We start from the raw sequence: 25,423 nt of genomic DNA on the forward strand, positions 1-25,423 counted from the left end.
TCTGTAGTGCAGGGACACCTCACTGCTATTGTAATGATGGGCTTAGCTGTTGAAAGCTCTCCCCTCCCCAGTAGCTAAAAGTGGATGTATGTAATTTCTGTTTGTCAGGGAACATGCTCTGACAAAACTGCTAAAGCTAGTGCAGCCTTCCAAAGATTATCTTTGGGACAGGCAGAGATCAAATTTGAAGACAGAACTCAAGTCAACAAGGCCATAGTCTTGGCCACCTCGAACTGTGCTTTTAACCTTGTAGGAGTCAAGAGATTTACTATTCAAAATTAGTCTTCATAGAAAAAAATCCATCTTATGAAATACTCTAAACAATATGTCAGTATAGTTTGTGTTTAAGCATACACCTGGGAAGGTTATTCGTATAAGCAGTGAAAAAGGTACGTAATACCTTAAAAAAAAAATCAGTTAATGAAATGCTTGTTTAATGGTGAATGGGCAAAGATGAGCCTATGAATATAAGATGTGTAAGACATAATGCAAAATAAACTGCCTTTCAGAGCTGAAATACTAAGCAGCTGAGCATGGGTGCCTCCAAAGAAAAATTTAAGATGGAAATCAGCCCTCCCATTTCAGCATACTTACTGACAGCACCAAGCACTAATCACTCAGTTTGTGATCCCCTATAACTTGAGATCCTTTTGCAGAACTTGTGGCTACACAGTTTTCTTGTTTTTGCACTTGTGCAGCAGATTTTACCTAGTAATCCCTGCTGGGTTAAATAATGCTGCTTTTTTTTTGTGTGTGTGTGTGTTCCCCTCCTTCAAGCATTTCTTAATTTTTCAAGATCACTTTGAATTCTAATCCTGTCTCAGAAGTGCTTGGCCCTCCTTCACTCCCTGGTTTGACTTCAGGCAGATTCCTCCAGAGTCCTACTTGATAATCTTACCAGTTTACCTGTGAACCACTAGCTGCTCTTTTGATTATGGTTTTACATTGCTACTTTGTAGTAGTTTCTTCTAGATCATGTTTGTCTGGCTTATTTATGAAGATGTCTTGTAAGATGCATCGAAGCCATATGAAAAACAAGATACGATGAATCTTAGTGCTGATATGACATGGATACCCTTAAGAAACAAATGCTGGAAATATGCCAGTGCTGTTCTGTGACGTATGGACTCCATAGCCTATGAAACTAGCACTGTCCAGGTGCAAAGCCAAGTCTGAATACAAAGAGAGGGCAGCATACTTAATGAGAGGGGCAGTGGGTGCAGATGGGTCAGTATCCTCAGGATATTCATGCTGTAAGGCCTCCTATTTGAATACCCTGGAATGATGGTCCTCAATTCATCAATTAGTTGTTAGTCTTTATTTTGTATGGTCAAATTTATGTGCTCTGAGTTTCAAAGGTGCTGACTGATCAGGGAAGGTGCACCTGTCTAAATACATACCTTGTGCCTGAGGCTAGGATCCTGTTTCTCATATTTAATTAATGTCTTCAAGGTGCCTTAAAGGTAAGCGGCATCCAGCTGTCTAATGTGAAAGGAGAAGCAGGGCTGATGTGGAGTTGTGCTTAGGGGTAGTGTGAAGAACACTGACATATAATTCTTTTTTATCAAACACTTGTAATGTACTTAGGATAAAACTGGTAGTTCTGTTACCTCTAATGTACACTATCGCGTATTATTTATGATGCTGTGTCTCTCAGGCACAATTTTGTGCTGGTGGGCTTGATCTCTGGAACTGTGGTAGAACTGAGAGATACTATGGATCTGGCTTTCCCAAAGCGTCTTAATTGAGAGCTGTCTTTTTTTGTGCTTTATGACTTGATTACCACTCTGCTTGATTATCATCTCTGTCTGTGTTTGTCTATAATTTTGCAGGCCTTGAGGAGTCCAGTGCAGAAATGTTTGATGTTAAACAGGAGTCACTTTCTTCTTTTGGTCTCTGACCTAGGTGTGATAGAACTTGCTAACTAGAATAAACAGTGCAGAGTAAGAACTGTACAACAGAGTAAGTGAGGGACTAACTTGTAGGACTTCAGCCACTCGACACCTGCCCTACCCCCCCCCCCCCCCCCCCCAAAAGCGTCTGTCTTGGTTGGCATGAATATCTATTTTCATGTTATCCTTTGTCCATTATGTTCTATGGTTAAACTATATGTTTAAAAATAAAGGCATTATGGACTTCTCAAACAATTAAGGTTTGGAAGGGTTACTAGATCATCTACGCACACACTGCTACATAATCAGAGGTCATTGTATTTTACCAGTAACTGGTATTTTGCGTACAGCATATATTAGCACCACATACAACACTGTTCTTTGCACGCCCCCCCACCCCCCCCCCCACCCCATGGGTTTTTAATACAGTTCTGAACTGAAGACCTCAAAGACAGCATCACAGATTCCAGCGCTCAGTGTTTTATCTGACTGTTGTAAACTTGTACCTAACTTGAAGTCTCTGGACCTGCTAGTCTACCCAGTTGTTCTTTGTATTGTTTTGGCTGGGCTAGCATCTTTTTAGTACCTCTTCCTTCTTTCCTCCCTATAAAACTTGATGTACATTATCAAGTTAGGTTTTGACCCTTTTGGTGTGTTAAGTGGTCCCAATTTCTGTCTTTCTTGTCCTACCCCGCTCTGGGAATGACCTAATTCTTGCAATATAGTTTTAAGTCTTTCCAACATCTTCAACATCTTTCTCTTTTTAAAGTGGACATTCCAACTCAGAATGCCCTAGTTTTGTTCTTAACAATGACATGTAAAAACTGTCCTTTTGCTTTGCGTCATGCTCTTTTATAATACACACCACTTGTTATCATAGCACTTTATTAGCTTATGTTTAATGGGTGTGGGTCTCCTGTTCTGTAGCCTTCAATCCTTGTTTGTAGTGACATTTTTCATTTGGGTATGTTAATTTTTGCTCAGATGGGCCTAAGATACGAAGTGGCCTTCACTATTTAGTGAAATAATGCGAATAGGATAATGCTACAAACTTAGAAGTTTCAAATTTTTCTGAGTGGCAGCTTCCATCAGTGAGCTGGAAGTGGACATGGAGTATTGAGTAACAGGAGGCCTAGCTCAGTTCCTCTGGAAGCTCAGTAAAAGACTTCCCTATCTTACACTGCTTTGTCACGTACAACTGTATCTTGAACTATCATTAGCCAGTCTTTAATCTGGTTGTAGTGGCTTGTGGCATGAAGTCAGATGTCTTACAAAAGTCTGTATGTTCATGCATGTATATTGCTATTGTAAAACATTTATACAATTAGCTTAATAAATCTTATCACCTAATTTTAAAATTAATGTAAAGCTGGGAAGGGATGTTATGAGAACTACTACAGTATCCTTAGCTGAGCCAGGCTCAAGTATATGTGATCTGTTCTTGGCAGCTATTTTTGGCCTGTCCTTTAAACTTTCATTATAGAAGATTCTAGAACCTCCTTTGGTGTGTCCAGGCCATTTTTTTTTTTTAAAACTATCCTTTTATAGCTAGAACTTCCCAGTTTGAGTTGTTTCTACAGCTGGTCCTGTTTATTTGCTTATTGACTCTACTAGCAACTCATTACTGACAGAGGGTTCAGTTTTCCTGTGGCATTCAGTGATATATCATGTCAACAGAGGCCTTCTTCCAAGAGTAAAATGTCCGTGAATGTGTGGAAGGAGGGGAGGAGATATTTGAGCAGCTTTATAAATGAGCATGCAGAGAAGGGAATGCCAATTCAGATTAAAAGGAGAGGATGACTGCAAAAAGGACATGGAAAAGGTGTGGAAAAAATGGCAAGAGAATCTGAATTCAAGGCAAAGGAGCTGCTCCTTGGTTTGCAGCCTGTGCTCAGCAAAATCCCACTGGAGAAAGGTATTGGAAACCAGTGGCTTGGGGTTTGCAGACAGCACTTTCCAGAACTGGAATCTTTATTAACTTGGGTTTTGACAGATAAGCAGGCACTGCAATATTTGAACTGTCAATGTGTTTTAAATCTAAATGTGAGTCTGTGCATTATTGCCAGTCCTTGCAGGATGGCTGAGAATAGAACTGGTATGGAGCTCCCTCCTGCAGGACAAGGCCCCAGCACACTCCCAGCACTCTACAAGCAAGTTCTTACTGTCTCCTCTGGGTGCACCTGTTTGCTGCATAAATGCGATGTCAGTCTTCAGGACTGTCAAACCAATACCTTCCCCCCCTGAATTCTTTTAAGGAGGAAGGGGTTAAATGTCAGCAAAAATCAAAGAGATTCTGAGTATTCCAACTGGAGACAAACTTTTGTTAATCCTAACATACCGTTTTGGTTATTATGTCAAAACTCTCAACGTAAACACTGACAACAGGAAAAAGTTTGTTTTTTTGTTAAAACCAAACTAAGAGATGAATTTGGCTCTTAGTACAACTCTGGCTTTTGCTTTGAAACAGTTTCGTTGCTTTGTCACCAGACTTTAGGGCAACATTACATTCTTCAAGGTGACGTTAATATCTCCATAAAATCACTTAATTGGGTAGAATGCTTGTGTGTTTTTTATGTAGAGGATGATAGGAAGACTAATTGTGTGTAGGTGGGGTTTCTTTTATGGTAGCTGTTGTATATGAGATTTAGTGGTGCTGGAACCATAGCTTGGTTAACACAGTGCATGTGTGAAATGGTATCATGTCCCAAGACTTACAATGCACTAACAAGAGTTTTCCTCTTGTCATTAGTAGCATACTGGAGATAATTGCACTTACTTTTTTCCCGGAAATTAGTTCTTGCCCAGTAGGCATAATTGCTTTCTGAAAGTTTTGTTCACATCAAGTTTTGGCATTTTTATTACTGTTTAGGCCTTCCCACCACACTGTACATCCTTATGTGTTTTTCTTTGCTTTATAGATTTGTGGAATCAAAAGCATAGGGTTGGAAAAAAACTCCATGTCATCTTGCTCTTCATCCTTTTGTCCCAGGTCAAAAGCAGCTTTATCTGTCGTTCTTCATGGACATCTCCTTAACCTATCTTTAAAGCCGATAGTAGACACTACTGCAATGGAAGATACTGACTCCCAGGTATCTCTGAAGAATCCATTTTATTGAGCAAGAGAGGAGTGGTTGTGTCATAAGCCACACTGGACTGAAAAACCTCCAGCAGTAGATTAGGCTGCTCTGACTTCCTGTGAAGGCGATGTGCGTGAACAGCTCCTTCATCTGGTTGAGCTGGGAGGGCAGAAGCTCTTAGCAGAGGGATGGTAAAAATCTACCGAGGAAGTGAGAAAGCATCTGGAAGATTTGCTTTCCATCATCCATGTATGGTTTCCTCATACCTTCTCTATTTAGAATGATTGTCATTTTGTCTTAAGGAACAAAATAGTAATACTGTCGATTTAGAAATTTGATGTACAACAAAAATATCTTTCTGCATAACTCATAAGGAAGTATTTCTGGTATTCAAGTTAAAAATATTCTGAAGGCAGCACTGAAGTAGAAGTCAGCTGATAATGTGAAATTTCACAGGAAACCTCAAATCTATCTCACACTTTTTCTTTGTCCTTACTGCTTCAGTTTCAAAGTTCTCTCATTTTCTAATGTGTTGTTTTGAACATTTAGTGTAAGGTTTGCACTAGCAAAGGATACTCTTTGATTGCCTCTGGAATTAGCAGTCTGATCAGGGGCCTGAACAAATGTAGGTTGTCTTCAAAAACTTTGTGAAACATTAGAGGTGAGATCACACAGTATCCTTGATATTTGTGGGACTATTTGATAGGCTTAAAAGGCATTTTATTTTAGTTACCCTATAAAGTATTTGTAGGAAACTGTCTAGTTAATGTATTAAATACTTTTTCAACATTGGATATTTGACTTTTCTAAAGCTGGAGAACTGTAACACTTGGTGTCAACACATGGGGAAAAATAAGCAATAAAAATTGGTTTAATAACTAGACAAGTGATTTGGTGAATGACTTCAGTCTTAACATGTTTGGTGTATAAAAATTGATGTCATTACAGTGCATAAACGGTCTTATAATGAGAAAACAGTTGTTCGAAGGTACTCTTTAGTGTAGTGAAAAAAGGCATAATAAGGCCCAATGGCTAGAAGCTGTAATAAGAATTGTGGTTATTTTTAAAAATTAAATGGCTGTGGGAACAGCCTCACCAGCTGGAAATTGTCTTCTCTCTCCTGTTGGTTCATTGGCGATATTTGTAGCCAACCTGGTTTTTTTAGAATGTTCTTGATTAAGCTTGGCAAGGTGTTGAAACTCACAGCTACCAACAGTATAAGGCCACCAATTTTGGAAGCTAATGGTCTAGACAATTGAATTTATTTATTTATTTTTTTACTGAAGTGTTTGGGTTTTTTCTCCTTGAGATTGGTGTTGATACATTGGATTAAGCATTGGATGGCTATAAGCTCTTCAGAAGGGATAGGCAAGGAAGGAGAGGCAGTGGGGTGGCTCTGTATGCTAGGGAGTGTTTCGATTGTATAGAGCTCAACGATTGTGATAAGGTTGAGTGCTTATGGGTAAGGATGAGGGGGAAGGCCAACAAGGCAGACGTCCTGCTGGGAGTCTGTTATAGACCATTCAACAAAGATGAAGAGGTAGATGAAGCATTCTATAAGCAGCTGGTAGAAGTCTCACGATCGCTGGCCCTTGTTCTCGTGGGGGACTTCAACTTGCTGGACATCTGCTGGAAATAAAACACAGCAGAGAGGAAACAGTCTAGGAAGTTCCTGGAGTGTGTGGAAGATAACTTCCTGACACAGCTGGTAAGTGAGCCTACCAGGTGTGGTGCTTCGCTTGACCTACTGTTTACAAACAGGGAAGGACTTGTGGGAGATGTCGTTGGAGGCCATCTTGGGCTTAGTGACCATGATATGATAGAATTTTTGATTCTTGGCAAAGTAAGGAGAAGGGCCAACAAAACCGCTACCATGGACTTCTGGAGGGTAGACTTTGGCCTGTTCAGGACACTGGTTGGGAAAGTCCCTTGGGAGACAGTCCTGAAGGGCAAAGGGGTCCAGGAAGGCTGGGTGTGCTTCAAGAAGGAAGTCTTAAAGGCACAGGAGCAGGCTGTACCCATGTGCTGTAAGACAAACCAGTGGGGAAGACAACCAGCCTGGCTGAACAGGGAGCTTTTGCTGGGACTCAGGGAAAAAGGGAGAGTTTACTGCCTTTGGAAGAAGGGGCAGACAACTGAAGAAGAGTACAGGGATCTTGTTAGGTCATATAGAGAGGAAATTAGAAAGGCAAAAGCCCAACTAGAACTCAATCTGGCCACTGTTTTAAGAGCTAATAAAAAATGTTTTTACAAATATATTAACAACAAAAAGAGAGCCAAGGAGAATCTCCATCCTTTATTGGATGCGGGAGGGAACATTGCCACCAAGGATGAGGAAAAGGCTGAGGTACTTAATGCCTTCTTTGCCTCAGTCTTTAATAGCGAGACCAGTTGTCTCCAGGGTATTCAGCCCCCTGAGCTGGAAGACAAGGATGGGGAGCAGAATGGAGCCCCCATAATCCAGGAGGAAGCAGTTAATGACCTGCTATGCCACGTGGACCCTCACAAGTCTATGGGGCTGGATGGGATCCACCTGAGAGTACTGAGGGAGCTGGCAGAGGAGCTTACCAAGCCACTCTCCATCTGTTAACCAGCAGTCCTGGTTAACAGAGGAAGTCCCAGACGACTGGAGGCTTGCCAATGTGATGCCCATCTACAAGAAGGGCTGGAAAGAGGATCCGGGGAACTACAGGCCTGTCAGCCTGACCTTGGTGCTGGGGAAGATTATGGAGTGGCTCATCTTGAGTATGCTCAACAGGCATGTGCAGGTCAACCAGGGGATCAAGGCCCAGCCAGCATGGGTTCATGAAAGGCAGGTCCTGCTTGACCAACCGTCTACAACCTGGTGACCTGCCTGGTGGATGAAGGAAAGGCTGTGGACGTCATCTACCTGGACTTCAGTAAAGCCTTTGACACCATCTCCCACAGCATTCTCCTAAGGAAGCTGGCGGCTCATGGCTTAGGCAGGTGTACTCTTCGCTGGGTAAAAAACTGGCTGGGTGGCTGAGCCCAGAGAGTTGTGGTGAATGGAGTTAAATCCAGTTGGCGACCGGTCACAAGTGGTGTTCCCCAGGGCTCGGTTTTGGGGCCAGTCTTATTTAATATCTTTATGAATGATCTGGATGAGGGGATTGAGTGCGTCCTCAGTAAGTTTGCAGATGACATCAAACTGGATGGGAGTGTCAATCTGCTTGAGGGTAGGAAGGCTCTGCAGAGGGATCTGGGCAGGCTGGATCGATGGGCTGAGGCCAACTGTATGAGGTTCAACAAGGCTCAATGCTGGGTCCTGCACTTGTCACAACAACCCCATGCAACGCTTGGGGAAGAGTGGCTGGAAAGCTGCCCGGCGGGAAAGGACCTGGGGGTATTGGTTGACAGCTGGCTGAACATGAGCCAGCAGTGTGGCCAGGTGGCCAAGAAGGCCAACAGCATCGTGGCTTGTATCAGGAATAGTGTGGTCAGCAGGAGCAGGGAAGTGATCGTCCCCCTGTACTTGGCACTGGTGAGGCTGCACCTCGAATACTGTGTCCAGTTTTGGGCCCCTCGCTGCAAGAAAGACATTGAGTTGTTGGAACATGTCCAGAGAAGGGCAACGAAGCTGGTGAAGGGTCTGGAGCACAAGTCTTATGAGGAGTGACTGAGGGAACTTGGGTTGTTTACTCTGGAGAAGAGGAGGCTGAGGGGAGACCTTATCACTCACTACAACTACCTGAAAGGAGGGTGTAGTGAGGTTAGTGTTGGTCTCTTCTCCCAAGTAGTTAGCAATAGGACGAGAGGAAATGGGCTCAAGCTGTGCCAGGGAAGGTTTAGATTGGGTATTAGGAGAAATTTCTTTATGGGAAGAGTAGTCAAGCATTGGAACAGGCTGCCCAGAGAGGTGGTGGAGTCACCATCCCTGGAAGTGTTCAAAAAACAGGTAGACATGGCACTTTGGGGCATGGTTTAGTGGGCATGGTGGTGTTGGGATGACGGTTGGACTGATGATCTTAGACATCCTTTCCAACCTTAATGATTCCTAGTTTTCACTTTCATTAAAAAAGAATCCAGCCACCAAGCCAGGAAACATGAAATTATCACTTTACCCTTAATTGGTTTAGTGGTGGACTTGGTAATGTTAGGTTAATGGTTGGACTGGATGGTCTTAAAGGTCTTTTCCAACCTAAATGATTCTATGATTCTACCTCAGGCAAAATAAGATACTTCAGGCTCTGCTTATTACATATAGTGGCAGAAGTCGTCCTCATGTGTTGGAAAATGAGTAGGGAATAAGTGTATTATTCTACATATTGGTTATGCAGATCTAATATTTGGTCTTGTAGGTGTGGGGAATACACCTTGCAACTGAGAAGTGACACCCATTTGAGCAGTGTGTGTCTTCCCTCAGCCAGGTGTGGTGTGTTGTTCCTCTTCTAAATTTCTTCTTTCATTCTGACACAGTGGGATAGAGCCATCACAGTTGTCACTGCCCTCCCTGTGTGATGTGATGCCTGTTAGACAGACAGACAGCAAATCTTCTTGTCAGCACATGCCTTTTGGTCTCATTTCTTATTTCAATGGGATTCACTTTTAAGCTGAAAATCTTCCCCTTTTGACTAGTGGAGGAAACTCCTTGCTCAAGATGACAGAAGCAAGATATTTGAGGCTTAAGGTCTCTTATGTGAAGTTACAGTGTTAAAACACACTGCTAATTACTTGGGAATACAGTCACTCTGTGTATTATATAAACTGGCCAAGAAGGCTAGAATAACTTTGAAACTTCACTTCAAGCTCTTGAGTTATGTCAGCTAGGTGGTTCTAATCAGTCTCTTTCTACTCTGATACTCATCAGGAGTAGGAATAAGCACCATTCTGGAACTGGGATGAGGCATAAATCCTGAGTATGCTGGTACTTTCTTAGTCAAAGTAGAAGTCTTGTAAGTTTGATTTGTGTCACGCTGATGTGTGAAGTATCAGCCTTTTGGAACCCTTCTACCAACTGCTAAGATGATTTGTATGGTAACCACTAAACCGGACAGTTGTCTTCCTCTTGCTAATGATTTTTTGGTTATTGAGGTGCCAAATTGCTGTCATCCTAGTCCTTGTCACTTAATTAGCCAATGCCTTTACAGGGCATAGGCTGTGGGGAGTAGTAGTAATAAATAGGCCTTACTCCAATGGATCATTAATACAGGAATTAAAAACCATCCGCATTATTATTCTTCATGGATTGCACAAGCAGAGCAAAATACTCGCTTCATCCCCAGTCATGTGTGAGTATCATTAAAATTCAGAATCACCTGCCTGACTTGCAGGGCACTCTTACATATAACAGAATTGAGAATGCTTTGAATTACAAAGTAGAGCGGAGGGAGGGCTAGTTCACATTTGTTATCCGAAGTAAGTCGTGATTATTATTTATTTATTTTCTGGCTAGAAGTCTTAAGATATGCATGTTATAATCACCTTACAACATCAGCTGAGGAAACACTGTGAGTGACTCAAAAGCTGTCACCAGGTAGCAGATCTAATGAAAGCCTTGCCTATTGTAGTGGTGGTGAAAAATTTTAAGAAAATTTTCAACATCATATTTTTGTAATACTTTTTCTTACAGTTGTACTTGGCATCACTACGGGTAAAGTCTAAAACTATACTGATTGAAGAAAATTAACAAACAGGGGAAAGAGTTTTGCTTACACATTTCACTTTCTCTGGTTTGGTCAGCCAGCTTCTCTGCTGAAGAAAAATCTTTGGAAAATATGGCAGAACTATCATTATGGCCTGAAAGTGAAGGATTTGTTCCTTTAGTAAAAAGCCAGAACAAAAATCACTGAAACAAACTTGATGCTAAAAGAATACTCAGTCAAAAAATGAATGTAAATCAATGTAAAGTTTGAAATGTACTTATCACCTGTTTGGAAACTTGGCATCTTCTAACTCTTGGTGAGCAGCTGATATGTTGAATGCCTGAGGTAAGTCTTTGTTGTCCTCACAACTATTGAGAATGCTGACAAATTCTGTCAACAATAAGAAAGGCACTCTGATACTGTAACAAGTGGGACCTTGCAGTAAGAGATAACCCCTGGATGGGTTTGTGTTTAGTACAGTGATTTCTGTAGTTCAGAGTCCTTTGGACCTTTGATTTTCTTCTGGGAGAAAAGTTGCGCCAATCGGAGTATCACTGTGCTGTTTTCCAGGGGGAAGGCAGGTGGCAAGATTCCCTTGGCACAGAAATGTTTGTGGGCTTTTTGTCTTGTTTTTCATAATAATTTCTCAAGCACAGTTAAATGATCTGTTTAGTTTTCTGTTCTGGATAGAGATGTGCTGGGTTGGCAGCTCTGGGATTTTCTGCGTTTTGCCAGCTGGCAAACATGCACATTTGTGCAAGCTCATTCATAGCTGATACTGAGAGACAGGTGCTGATTTACTGTTCTTCAAATAACTGTGCTGGCATATGTCCAGTATTAACAGGACTGCGCCTAGAGAACAGAGTGCATCGCTTAAGATCATTGTGACACACCTCTCTGAACACTTATTTACTGGTTTTGGAAGGGGGGGAACTTAAATATATTTAAGTGATGGATTTCACTGCCTGTGTCTGGAGAATGTGTGTGTGATGGTAATACACATGCATGTGTTACTGACCAATACGAAATCTAAAAATGAAATGTGCAGATTATTATTGATGGCAGTAACAGAAAAGAGGTGTTGTTTATAGTCTCAGATCCATAGGGAATGCTTCCTCATAGCCCCTTAATAGCCATTGGTAAAGATTAGAGAAAGGAACTCCAAAACCTGCATGATAGGGCCTCTGTTAGTCTTTATTTCTCCAGTTGTTGGGAATTCTGTATGCAAGTCATTCAAGATGTCCTGTTCCCAGTAGCTGCTGGGGCCATGTCCAAATTGCAGGGACTCCCTTCTCCTCTCCTTGTCAGCTTCCTCTGTCTGCGAGTCGCCACGGCTGCTGACCGATCTCGCTGTGCTTGCCACAGCCCGAGAGCGCTTCGGGGCGGCTGCACGGCCCTTCGTGTTGGGCGGCAGCAGCAGGCACTGCTCTGCACGGGTGGGGCCTTCTGTTTGATGGTCTTGTTGGATCAGGGGTTGAGGAGAGGATGGAGCTATGGAACATCCGCTGGAGGAATCGATACAACATTGCTTTGTTAGCTAACCTGTAGCTGACAATATGCCCAACAATGAGTCACTAATGGCAGTTTGTAACTTTCATATCAGCTGCCTACAATTAAGTCCTGCAAATCCAATTCTTGTGTTTCCTAGCCTTTACTGACAATGAGGAGACACATAAGAAATTGCATGGTATATTTCATTAGCTACTTTTTTGCTAGGACAACTTAATTCTTAAGAAGAGCAGTTTCATGAAGGCTTAAATAACAAGAAACTATTTAGAACTTTTGGTTTTGGCTGTAGCCTGAAAGTTATTAAATGTAGCAATTTAGAAAAACTTAAGTATCCTCAATTAAGGAAAATGTAGCTCCTTTCTACTCCCTGCTCTCTTCTTATTTGAGGTTGTGGTCAAGTCCTAGTGCTGCAGCTGTGATTATAGTAGCACTAGTTGTATGCCAGGAGGCTCTGTTCCGAAATGTGAGATTGACTTCCTTACTTATGCACGGTAACATTTATTTGAAAGATTTAGAAAGGAAGGGTACAGAAATTATGTCTGCCCAAAATAAAACTTTCTCTCAAGGTTCCCATGCAGATTTTGAAAACGAATGTGTTTGATGAATAGCGATGATGACATCATTGGTACAGTCGGGGGGGGACGGACTGTGTGCTCAGTACCAAACTGTTATTATACTGTAAAAGACTGAAGGTGCAATTATATGTCAGGAAAACTCAACCTGAAGTGTTCTTTTTGCTTCAAAAGCATCTGCAGATTATGTAAATACCATCATCTTTCATACAGGATAAACCCGTAGTAACATGGGAAATACTTAACTATAAGTATTACAAATTAAATAGGAAAATAAGGACACAGATACAGTATCTGATTATGTGTTATTTTTGGATGTTGCAACAGTCATTTGCAGATGTCAAACTTCCAGTTTCCCTGGTAGGTAGATAGCAATATCACCTCCATTTTATAGATACAGTTAAAGAGGGAATGAAAGTAAGTGCAGTAGCGTGCCTGGGGCTGTTAATGAGCTGCTGATAGCTAACATTAAAAACAAAGAATAAGCTCCCAGTTCTGTATTTCAAACTCAATATTTCTTTTCCTTTCCAGACTATGACATTAGACTCGGGTATAAAGTACATACTTGAGCTATATGCTGGGGTTGTGGTATAACAATGCTCTTCTGCATTTTCTTGCCTAGTACTTCAGAGGTGAGCCCATGTTCCTTCTCCTGGATTGCAGAGGGAATTTTACATGGTTACATTCTACTGAACTGGCTACAAAATTAGTCAACTTCCCCACCTGGGCTGTGCCTGGTTTTATATCTCATCTCAAACTGTGGAACAATAGTCCTCTGATTAATTTGTGCTTTCTCTCAAAATAAGAATGTAGTCTCTTTTTTGCCTTTATGATTTGATTGAGATCAAATTAATGGCAGAGATATGCATGGATTCCTATCAATAAATGGTTTGTTTAAAATAAATGAATGCTGTATTTTGGGCCCTGGCTCTATGTTACAGTGGGCAATGAATAAAAAATACAAAAGAAAAATTTAGGGGTTCTTGGCACACACAAATATATTTACAAAGTATCAATGGTACTGCTGTGTCACGAATTATAAATTTGCTTTAGTTTGGCAAAAAAACTGGAGAACTTGTTTGACTGTAGGTGTGGAATATGCTGTAGTAATTGAACTTGCTACTTTGCTGAACTGATGATGCTAGAAGTTACTGAAGTAGGATCTTTCTTTGATGACCAATAGCAAGCCTTTGTACTAAAGGGAAAATGGTAAAGGCTCCAACTTTTTTGGTGTATTTTTCACAACTGTTTTTAGTAATAGAAATTAGTGGAGTCACAATTACTGTCAGGCTTTTGAAAGGTTTTGGGTTTTGTTTTGTGCCTAGTTTCGTACATCTTCTGAACCTGTGCTAAAGCTGTTGTAGCACATGCTGACTAGTTTTGTTTGGCAAAGTTTTGTTACACTTGGCAGGCTTCTCTCTTGCTACAAGAAGTTAAGAGTATAGTGACATTATATACTACTACTCTGAAAACAACCACAACCCAATCTGACTCCCTAGCATGAACACTGCAATTTAATATTATCTAGACTGATGTATTTCTTTAAGCTTCTATTTGTCACTGCTAATTTTCCTAGTGACATGAGATTTTTGACTTGATATAGGCATCACTACTATGAATCTGTGTATCTGACTGTGGGTACATTTTAAAGTTTAGAAAAACATTTGAGATTCCAGTTTTACAAACAGTGTGATCTGAGCTGAAGAACAGGTTTTTCTTCTCAATTAAAGGGAGCTTTCTTCAATCAAACATAGAATGATACTATATAGCATAGTTAGTGCAAGCAGCCTAGAAAGGTAACTAAGGTAATGTCTTCATCTCTTGTCATCGCAAGAGAAAATACTTGCAAATCGGATGAAGACGCTTAGACTGTTACAGAAAAGAGATTGATAGTAGGTGGCATAGGTAAATAAAAAGACATTTGACCTTTGCCGTATATGTCACTAGCATGAAGGCTGCAGGCTGAGTGTGGAGGAAACATTTGAATTGGTGAGTGTAAAGTTGGTGAGCCAGTATAAGTAAAAATAATATGTGCAGCATTTTTTGTGGATAATACAGTGAGCTCAGAAACAGGACGCAAACTCAGGGAGGGTCGTCTATTTGGGCTAGAGAGAGTTGCTTTTAAAATGGTACTTTGGACACATGGCAGGAAAGGCAAAGGTGAAATGGACAGATGAAGATTGAGGTGTGTAAAAGAATGAAGAAAGAATTGGTGTGGGTGCTAGAGATAGAGAGGCAACATGATTTTATGTAGTAGGCTGTATAAGATCTGTAATTAAGCATTGAGGCTAGATATCAGAAGAGGGAAAGGTAGGAAAAAACTGGAAAGCAATTAAATGCAGTTTTGGAAGAGAACAGTCATCATTACATAGTTGGAAAATAATGAAAATGCAGTGAAAAACTAGGGGCAAAACTGAAAGTTGTAGTGGCAGATTTATAACACCAATATTAGGAGATGTTCTTCAGATGCTCATTCCAAGGACACCTGGAAAGGTACAGTTAATAGTGAAGGTCAAAAAGGCCTTGTGAAAGATGAAATCAGGCTAGATTTCAGCTATTGCTTAAATGCTCCTCCTCCTTCAGTCCATGCAAAATGTGGAAGGAATATAAAGGTTTGGATTTTCGGAAAGGCCTGACATATCTATATGACTTAAATAATTATTTAAATTATGTTTAGGGCTTTTTAATAATAAAGAATTTCATTGCTAAGCAGCAAGCTGAGAATAAAACTACCAATTTTTGCAGGATATTCTTCGTAGGAACTCGGTGCAGCATTTATATAGCGACTGGCTCTTTTGAATGTGAGCTCTGCTCAATCACTATTATGAGTTTTCTTTCAAATATATTACTATTTCTGTACCTGGATCCATGACTTCCTCTAATTCTCACCTTCTTCTAAAGGAAGCGGTAAGATGCAGGATCAGAACATGGTTTGGAGACACAGTGAGCAGGCAGGCCATGCAGCTAGCCATAGCCAGGTCAAAGTACTTACAAAGTACTTTGATCCTAGAAGAATCAGAGTGCAAAGGGACAGTTTAACTGCCTGCCAGCAATAAAACAGGAGGCAATATCTGGTTACTGTGACCTCGGAGATGGAGACACTTAGGTAAGCAGACTGAGAAGTCAGAAGCGCATGCAAAGCAGCATGGGAAAGCAGCTGTAGGATTGTCAGAATATTTCTAAGCAGAGACATGATCATCCAGACATCACTGAAAGGTTACTTGGTCTGATATGCAAGGAACCCTAATTAATAATAATGTCAACAGCTTTAAAAGCTTTACAGCAATCTGCTAGTTGCATCAGTGAAAGGGTTTGAATTGCACGAGTGAATCCCTGCTTATGTTGAGTATACAGGCATATGCCTGAAGCAAACTGCCTTGTAAACAAATGTTAAACTGGATCAGCAGTATTTCCAAAATATTTACTAGTTTTCCTTCTGGAGCAGTCAGGTGGTTGAAACATCACTTCCATGCTTTCATTGCACAGAGGTGGCCTAAAAGGAGATGAAGGATTAAAACTGAACAGTTTGGCAGGGTTTTGGCACGGGATGACAAAGTAGACCCAAATTTTGTCTAGGGTATGGCTGACAGGTAAGTAGGTACAGAGGGTAGTGTAACTGATAGCTCCTTCTATGTAGATGATCCGGAGCTTGACCGAGACCTTAAAGATAGGACATATCTTTTCCCCGTTGGCAGTCTGTTCTTGCCATGGAAATACTGCTTGCCAGCAGTGCTTCAGAGGAGAGAACGCAATTAGCCTTATGTATATTCCAAGTGATTAGCATTGTGTTCCATAATATACAAAGTGGTATTTGATTTTATTCATAATATTGGGTATCGTCCTCTTGAGAAGATGCCCTCCCATCTTCAGTGCTGTTTCTTCCTCCTTGCTTAAAGGGCAGCTAGCAAGAAGGGAAGAGTCCCTGTTTTCCCACCTCCCCTTTGGTTTGATTAGATAATTTGCTTTTCTGTCAGATTCATCAGGAATACACCCTCCAACATCAGAACAATATACAGAAGTTCAAATAAAATCACTGGCATTACCATACAGTGTCCCTTTAAGTGAAACAAAGCATAGCACAGTGTTGGGTGCTGTTTAGAGACCAGTTATATGGACAGAATATGCTGTATATGCTAGCAAGCTGAGCTATTTCCAAGCATGGGGAAAATTATTTTACAAAACAAACGAATGAGAAAGCTCAAGAGCTCACCACTGAACCTTGTTCAGTCTATCAAGACTGAAAAGACTCCAGAATATCCTTCTGAAATGGAGGATGAAAAATTTGGTCTTTGCAAAAGCAGCTCAATTTTTTGAATATGGAGTTAGTACTGTGGGCAGTCAGACCTTTGAGAAGCAGTTCCTAACCACTCCCTCTTGTGTATCAGACCTGAAAATCCAGGAAGCATGCAGGACACAGTGCCCCAAAAACTTACCCACCCTCTTTTCTGAGGTTTCCGTAGCTCAAGAAGAGTGGTCAGAACAAGGAAAAGGCAAGGAGCAAGGAAGAAGATCCTATGATAGGTTCTACTTTTACCTCGGAGTTGAGGTAAAAGGGCTTGAAATTTTAGTATGGAACTGAGTGAATTATAGAAGTGGGCAGGAAATTAAGAGGTAGCTAGCAGAGTTATTAAGAAGGCAAATACTGCTTAAGACCACACTCCATCTAAGTTCCTGCTTGCCTTCTACCTCTATTCATTCCCTGTTAGCAGACCTTGAAGCTCCTGTGTTAGTGGAAAGCTGATTTCTGAGGAAGTTCTGTTGAGAGCATCTCTCTGCCTGTAGGAGTTAAGTTCCTTCAAATTCTTTCCTGTTCCCTGCAAACCCCAAATTACTCTACCACAACACCCAAGATTCCTAACCCTGCTCCCAGAGGAAGTGTGCTGATTTAGCTGCTGTGTATAGATGCAAAGCTTTCAAATTGTCCTTTCTTCTTAATTTAAATTTGCGTTGTTGGAACAAATCTTCATTTCTTAAGTCCATGAAAGCATTTTTAAAATTTTTTTATTCCTCAGCCAGAGCATTACTGCTAATAAAACTAATGTATAACTAAAATATAGATTTAAAAGTCTGTATATAGACATTGACCTGTCCAACTTGGCTTGTTCATTCAAATTGACTGGGTATACAAAAGCTGTGTAATTAAAAATTAATGAAAGCACACAATAGACACAAGAAACCTGACAAGTAACAATAAACCTCATCAACTTAACATGCAATCATCCTGTTTAAAACCAATAAGCATGCCAAACAGGCAAGACAGGTTATGTGCAAAAGGATTCTAGATTATCTTGTTATAATGCAATAAAACTGTAGTTTGACTAGTTTTACTTTAAAGCCAGTATTGCCACTGAAAGGAGGAGTCCCATGCTTATGAACTTGCTGTTGGTTTCTGCTCTCAGTGCTGGTTTCTATATCCTCGACCTCCTTTCTCTGATCCTTCTTGTACTGGGATTACTGGGTGACTGTGGGTGAGGCAGCTGAGGAGCTCATGGGCAGGGGGGGAAGCAGGAGAAAAAGTATCTGTGGGCTATTTTTCTACTCACTCAGTCCCTCGATGTTTCCTGCACTGAACTGAGATGTTTCCAGTGTCACTCTATACCCCAAACTAGGATGGGAATAGGCAACTTGGAAGCATTAAGCCAGGGACACATCTGAAATACGACACTCTTTCCTCCTGGTACATCCCTGTGCTGAATTTATGGTGCTTTGTGTCTATGTGAGAATGTTTAGCTGAAATATGCCCCTTGTTCTTGAAGATCTGGTGTGCAAATAAAACTTGGAAATGAGTATCACTTGGTGCCTCAGACCTACTAGTGAGCCTCACCTTCAAAAAACATACCCAGCTTTATTCTTGCATCTGCTTATCCTGAGTTCAGCCCTTCTTTCTGTAACTCACAAATCACAGCTAAAGAAGCCTTGTACTGGAACAGATGAGCCGAGTCTGCTGGAATAAAAGGAGGTAGGCTGCCATTGTTTAAAATATAGGTAGTTTGATGTACCTACATCATAATGTAGATTTCTTTTTTTAAATTAGAAACCTGATGAATCTTAAATTCTTGCATCATAGACTTTTCTAAACTTTTTCTAATCTCCATAAACATCAATGAATTTGCCATGGTAGTAGTTCAGTGCTTTGAGAAGTACACATTTTCTGCTTATGAGCTGTGGTACTGATGTAGGAAGAAAATAATGGGAACAGAATTTCCATGAATACTGCTGATATGCACGTGGGAATGCTCAACTGCAAGGAAATTCTAAGGCTTGGCAAGTCTTGCACTATTGGGACAACTCCTTTCTGATAGTAGCACACATCTACATAACATTCGTCTGCTTGCTGATGACAAATAGGCTAGTTTGAGAGTATTGAGTTAGAAATGGCCACAATCATGCATTTCTGACTGGGGAAGGTAACTCTGAATGGTGTGCTAGTTCTGTGCAGTTGCTAGAGAAATCCTCTTTTTTCATGCTGACACTCTGCAGCCACTACTGAACAGCCTAGACTAGATGATACCATGTCCAGTAACCTCTCTGCTTTGCAGCAGGGGTTGGTATGAATGCTTTGTCCACTGAATGTATAATCTGGTTCGTGGTCTTGGCTCAGTATTAAACATTGAATACCTCTGAAATCTGCCCTGTAGCTGTAACCAGCAGGCCCTCTCATAACACGTTCTGTGGAACAGTGACACTGGCCACTGCAGTGGGAAAAGAAGAGGGATATGGGTGGAACAAAGGTGAGTTTCATAGGTCTTGGAGTAGGAAACTCTCTCTCGTTGGACAAATAAGTGGCTTCCTTCACTTGTACTAAGAAGTTGATAATTTTTTTTTTTTTTTCATCTTCTTAAGCTTTCTGTCATCACCCAGTTGCAAGAGAAGAGCAAAATACCTTTTCACATTTGGATGGTATGCTTATAGAAAGTAATTTGTGTGGAAATCAGAGTATAGATCAAGTCGTTTGTCATGAAGGCTCTCTAAGTTGTACTACAAAATTACTGTTTTTTGTCTTGCATTTCATATCCTTACAGTTTTTTGCTTGTATCCTATAGGTAAGGCACAGAACTTCAGACCAGGTAATGGCTTTGAAGATGAACAAACTGAACAGCAACAGAGCAAACATGCTGAAAGAGGTTCAACTTATGAATAGACTCTCACATCCAAACATCTTAAGGTATACTGGCTTTTTTCTGAATCATATAGAGATAGGCTGTCTTTAGTAGGGCTTTCCTATTTCCTTTTTTTTTCTTTTTTTTTTTTATTATAGCTGTATCTGTTGTGAATGTGTTAGGATCAGCTTTCAATTTAATGGAAGAAGGGGACGAGAAAGAAAAGACTTGAGCAAATTGAATACCCACATGATTTTGGTATCTGGAGTTTACTGGTAATGAGTAACTTATTTCAGAGAAAAACAAGTTTTCACATTATAAATTTCTGATGAATCAGTAAAATGATTGGAAGAGTGACATTTGGCTTCTCTTCATGAATTTAAATTATTGCAAATTTAACACCATTCAAATAATCTGTGGTTACTAATCTTGCAGATTAACAATGCAAAGTGCCATATTCCTCGTATTTTTAGGTCTGTTTTCTAGTTCTTAGCATTTTCTTAATGTAATATTGCAAGGTGGGATAAAAGGGACTAAAGAAAAGAAGCTAAAGTTGAACTAGTGTGATTTATCTGCTCGTGAAAGGAAAAAGGTAGTTCTTGTTTTGCAATAGATTACTGGATGGAAATCCAAAATGTTTCAATGTGTATCTTGTTATTCCTTGAATCTTTTCAGTCTTGGTTACTCTCTTATGATGATGTGACAAGCAATTAACATAATTAGCTGAAGCCATAACATTAAGAAGTTTAAAGGTGTGATGACAGTGCACCAAATAACCAGTTCTCCTAAACTGCTGTTGCACAGCTGGGATCCAATTTGGTAGTCTCAGGAAGTACAGCTCTTTCTGAAAAGTTTTGGAGACACAGTAAACTTTAGGTAACTTAATTTCCTCTTCTTCACTGGACTGTTAAATGGTACAGACGTACTACTGATTCCTAAAATCCTTTATAACCAACTTTTCTGATCCTTGAAATCCTGGCTCAGTCTTCATCAACTGATGTGAAATGAAATTATCTTGTTTGTTTCCTTCAGTATTTATGAGGAGACATATCAGAAGCATTTGGACTATCTGTAGGGAGCATTCCATTAATTCATACCTATTTTCTGTTATTTTTTCTTAAAACCCCAAAAACCTTTGAACTTAAGAGAATTTTTACTCATGGTAAACTGTATTGGTTTTATCACAGTATGTTTATTCAAGTGTTATAGTAAGCTGTCCCTAATTAGAATTCTTAGTCTGTTTTCTCTGCTTCACGGTGAGGTGAGTTCCCAGCAACTCCTCTGGCTCTTCTGTTTGTTTGGTTGTTGTGGACTTTTTTTTAAAATTATGTCAGATATTTGGCTTTTTAGGTTTCAGGATCATGAATTGTTTCTTATATCTATCCACCACTTCCATTCCCTCAGAATCCTTAGATAAGCAGCGTACGATTCTGGGGACTGATACAGCTGCTTTTTTAGTAAGGTTTGTGGACAGAATAACTTCATAGGATTGGCATTGTCAGAATCATGAAGTCAGTACACTTCATCAGTTTATCAACTTTGTGTAGTTTGTAAATCTTATTTTAAAAACCACCTAGCTTTACAACTCTGTTCAAAATAAAGTATTTAATTTGGGCTGGGGTGAGGGAAAGTAGGAAAGGGATAGTTTGACAGGCAAAAAGCATTCAGTTGCAGCTTGATGTAACCCTGCCCCGCCTTGAATGGAGTTACACAGGTGTTGCTGAGAACAAAAGTTATTGTGCTCAGTTCTGAGTAATTGCTGAAATTTAAATGTCTTACGATGTCTAAGAGATCATATCGATGATACACCAGTCCCCTCTGGCCTTAGAGCCTATGAATAATTTGAAGTCAGTCATGTTACACAGATGGTCCTGAAGAAAGAACAATAATGTATTGATTTATGCATGAAGCAGAAAAGGAATTCCATTTGGTCTCCCAGTTATTACACAGGATTGATAGAGAATTTTTTTTTTCCTGTGTGCTCAACTAAGCAGTTATGAGTGAATACATAAGAAATAAATTACTTAAATAGAAATGGTTTATCTTTGCCTAAGTTGTTTTGAAGAATGAACTACACTTGCTTTATGAGTTGCTTGGTTTGAGGCTTCTTCAAAGAGAGTTGGTACTCTGGTAAAAAAATACTGCCTTTTTCTTATGTATTAGTTAAGTTACCCTTGCTGCAGAGAGCAAGGACATTCCTACAGAAAATGCAATTGAGAAAACTGTATTTAGTTTTACTTTATTCTTTTATTGAATAATAATGCACAGTAAAAACTATTATTTTTCTTTCTGTAGCAGATAACTTGGTGGTTTTGTGCGTTAGTTATATGTAATTTTATTTTTGGTTTAAAATCACTTACTGCAGTGTTTCCACTCCCTTTATATCTGTGGGGAGATTTTGCCCTTTGTAAATGTTACCTGCCTATGTGTCTATATAAACCTGTATATATACATACACATGCATGCAAACATCTGTATTTATGTTTCAGAAACCTATTAATCATTGGTGCTTCTACTAGTGTTGTAAAAATTAGTTTAGGACCTATCTCCCACTTTAGAAACACAGTAAAAATAGTATTTGATAATAATTTGCTTCTATAGTAAAGTGGTGAGAGGTAAAAACATCGTGTTGTCAAGTAAGAGCAGCTGGAGTAGTATTTCTGAGACGTCACTAGGAAAATGTTCTACAGCAACATGTTCCTGCCGAAACATTTTTCTGGGATTATTTTTGGAAATTTTAAGCTTTTATTAGTATTTAAAGGGAATGAGCCTCTTCCAATAAGTTCTAATGTATAACTTCCCCTTTCCAGGGACTATGAGCTATGTCAGCTTGCTGTTAAATGTTATTTTCCTCAATTTCTGTCCTTTGAAGTTCTTCCTCTATATTACTGAGTAAGCTCTTTTGTTACTAGCATCAAGTTTAATTATTTATTGATTAGTCACTGGATCTCCTCCACTTGCCTTGAAGGTGTACTCTGATTTTATGTAATATATACATCTGAGCTGCTTCATCTTCTGTAAGCTCTAGGGTTACCTACCGTTAACTTATGCTGTAAAGAAGTTACTTTCCTTAGTGCTGATCTGTTTGCCAGTAAGGATACTAGTGGATTCTTAGGCTGAAATGTTGAGGCCATATGCAGTAGTTAATTGTAGCAGGTAGAGGGCTGCAAGGCGCTCTGATAGCAAATGGCTTGTAAAGTTAAGAAATTGGATAGATACTGGCTTTACGGCATCCCAAGTCTGCTCTCAACCTATTTCAACACATGCAGTTCAGTCAGTTAATGTTTTAGAAAGTGAATGTCAGATTCAGCAATGATGCATTTATTTTAGCATACTAAAATCTCCCTTAATCTGGGCGTGGTTATGTTTTTGACCATCCTGATGCTTTAGTACCTAAAATTTGTAATTGAATCTTCCTTGGTTTATATGAACTAAGTGATACAGAAGAGAGAAGAGATTCCTCTTCCTAGTGTATTTGATAGCCAAAAATCATTGTTATCCTTTGGATAATTAAAAAACCCATCCCTTTGCCAGTGCTCCAAAATACATAGCAACTTTTTTACAAGCTATCCATTCTGATGTGCCCACAGTTAACTTCAAGGTGTTACTACAAAGATTCTTGTATTTTTGCCATTGATTGCACTGATGTGAATAATAAATATTGCTGACTATTTGAAGCTGCTTTTGCTTCTGTGCTGTCCCTGTCAACTCATTTTCACAGTTACAGATGCCTTTTGAGGTTTTTATCCTATCCACAACCACCATTCTGGAGTATGAGTTTGTCAGTACTTGCTGACTTTCTTCCATTCCTTAGCTCGGCAGAGACTACCTAGAGGTAGGCTTGTGTTCTTACTTTAGTGATACTTTTGTACTATTATAGGAGATGGAGTTGTGTCAATGTGTTTCAGTTTCCCTGCTTCTAATTCTTGAAGTATCAGTCTGGTTATTTAGGCTTTAAAAATAACTCGTGTTGCTGGGCATGGAGTGAAATGCTAACTTGAAATGTCCCTACTCATTTCAGTATTTCTGTGCTCAAATTCTGCTCTTGGCCAGCTATGTAGATCCATCTTGATCAGAAGACTGATGTAAATGAAGAGCTTAGTTTTCGCTTGCCAAGTCCCCAGTAAGTATACCATCCCCATGGTAGTATCACAGAGATTCTAGTGGTCAAATATAAAAATATATAAAAAAATTTTTTTAATGTATTTTCCACCAAGAAAATGAGAAACTGTGCTCTATTAAAGGGGTTATTTTGGCAAAAATGGAACCTCTTTCTCAGTCTGTTAAGGATATTTTGGGAGAAGATTCCAGCTCTTGCAGCTACATTGGTATGGTGGTAAAGTAAGGGGATTTAGAGGTTGGTGGTTTTTTTTCCTCCCTCCCTCTTGCTTCCTATTTCAATTAACAGATACGATTCCAGAGGCAGAGTAGATTTTAACTGTAATGTAACTTTTTGTTCAGTCACAGTGTGGTGATCATAAGAAACTATGTATGAAAGATCTGCTTTTTTTGTTTTTGCTTTTTTCTCCAGGGACCAGCTTAGGGACATTTTAGGAGTGGAAAGGGCAAAAGCAGACTAGTGGTGTTCATGGAGCACTCTGCTCTGTTTCTGTCATCAACCCCATCTCCTATCATCTCCTACTTCCACCTCACTCCTGCACGCAAGCTAAACATGGGGGACTAAAAGCTTTTCTGCCTCTGATCTACACTTCTCCTTGTCCTGGGTGTGGGATGTGTTGGCTTTATCACATCTTCCCTCAAAACAGATGGTAAGAGCAGGAGTGGAAAAGTGAGCTGGGGTTCTGGTTTGCACCATGTGATATATAGCCGCTTTAATACAGGTTGGCTGATACGTGGTAAGACTGTAATTGCTGGGGTTAGGGGAACCAGAGGTTTGGAGCATTTCTTCGCTTCCTTACTAGCTTGTGTCCCTTTTAAAGCTCAGTGCTGTTCAAGGCTTGGGTTAGATCTGGTACCAGGGTTATGAAAGGTCTGGTGTATGCTTGTAAATGTTCTTCATTGCTTTGCTGCTTCTCTAAATGCTGATGTGCTGCCATAGTCATGACTTTTTACCCAAATCAAAGTAAGAAAATGGGGCTGGAAAGGACTCAAGAAATCTTCGTCCTTGTGTCCTAGGCTGGGAGCCTTAGGGCTGCAGCCTGAGAGAACTGATACCTTTTTATTCTGGTAATGTCCTACAGGTGTGTTTTTCTCATTTTCACAAATGAAGTGGTGTGCTAACACAGATTCTCCATCTCCTGTGCTGTCTCTGAAATTAGTGTATCTTCAATTTTGAGATTGAATTTCAGTCTTTAATATCACTACTGTTTGCATGAAAAAGTATTTCTTTATTTGATCTGTACCTTGGGGACTTAATTTAAAACATTCTGTACACAGAAAACCTTAGGTCATGACTTAAGTGCTCTCATGGGAGTGCTTGAAGATATTGCTGCATATTTGGAAGTGAGCGCGCAGGCAGACTGACTCATTGATTAAATCCACCTTCTTGTGTATGCGCACAACCCTTCCCCCAATAAGCAAGCAGTGTATTACATGAACTTCTTTCAAGGAGGATTTTATTTGATCTCCTTTCAGACAAATCTAGCACCCTGGGAACACAATACCATTTTTTTGTGTGTGCAGTTTTCTTCTGTCAAACCTTCCTTTTTG

At 40.0% G+C, this 25,423-nt stretch overlaps 1 protein-coding gene across 2 annotated transcripts in view; it reads left to right on the top strand.

The window, feature by feature from the left end:
- TESK2 (testis associated actin remodelling kinase 2) overlaps positions 1-25,423 on the top strand; it is an 85,629-nt gene that overhangs the window by 12,257 nt on the left and 47,949 nt on the right. For both annotated transcript variants that reach the window (XM_075710899.1, XM_075710900.1), the window contains exon 3: positions 19,697-19,818. In XM_075710899.1, the coding sequence (XP_075567014.1) occupies positions 19,697-19,818 (122 nt within the window). The remainder of the gene's footprint in view (positions 1-19,696; positions 19,819-25,423) is intronic.

Source organism: Pelecanus crispus, chromosome 5 (assembly GCF_030463565.1).
Source record: "Pelecanus crispus isolate bPelCri1 chromosome 5, bPelCri1.pri, whole genome shotgun sequence".
Classification (NCBI taxonomy): domain Eukaryota; kingdom Metazoa; phylum Chordata; class Aves; order Pelecaniformes; family Pelecanidae; genus Pelecanus; species Pelecanus crispus.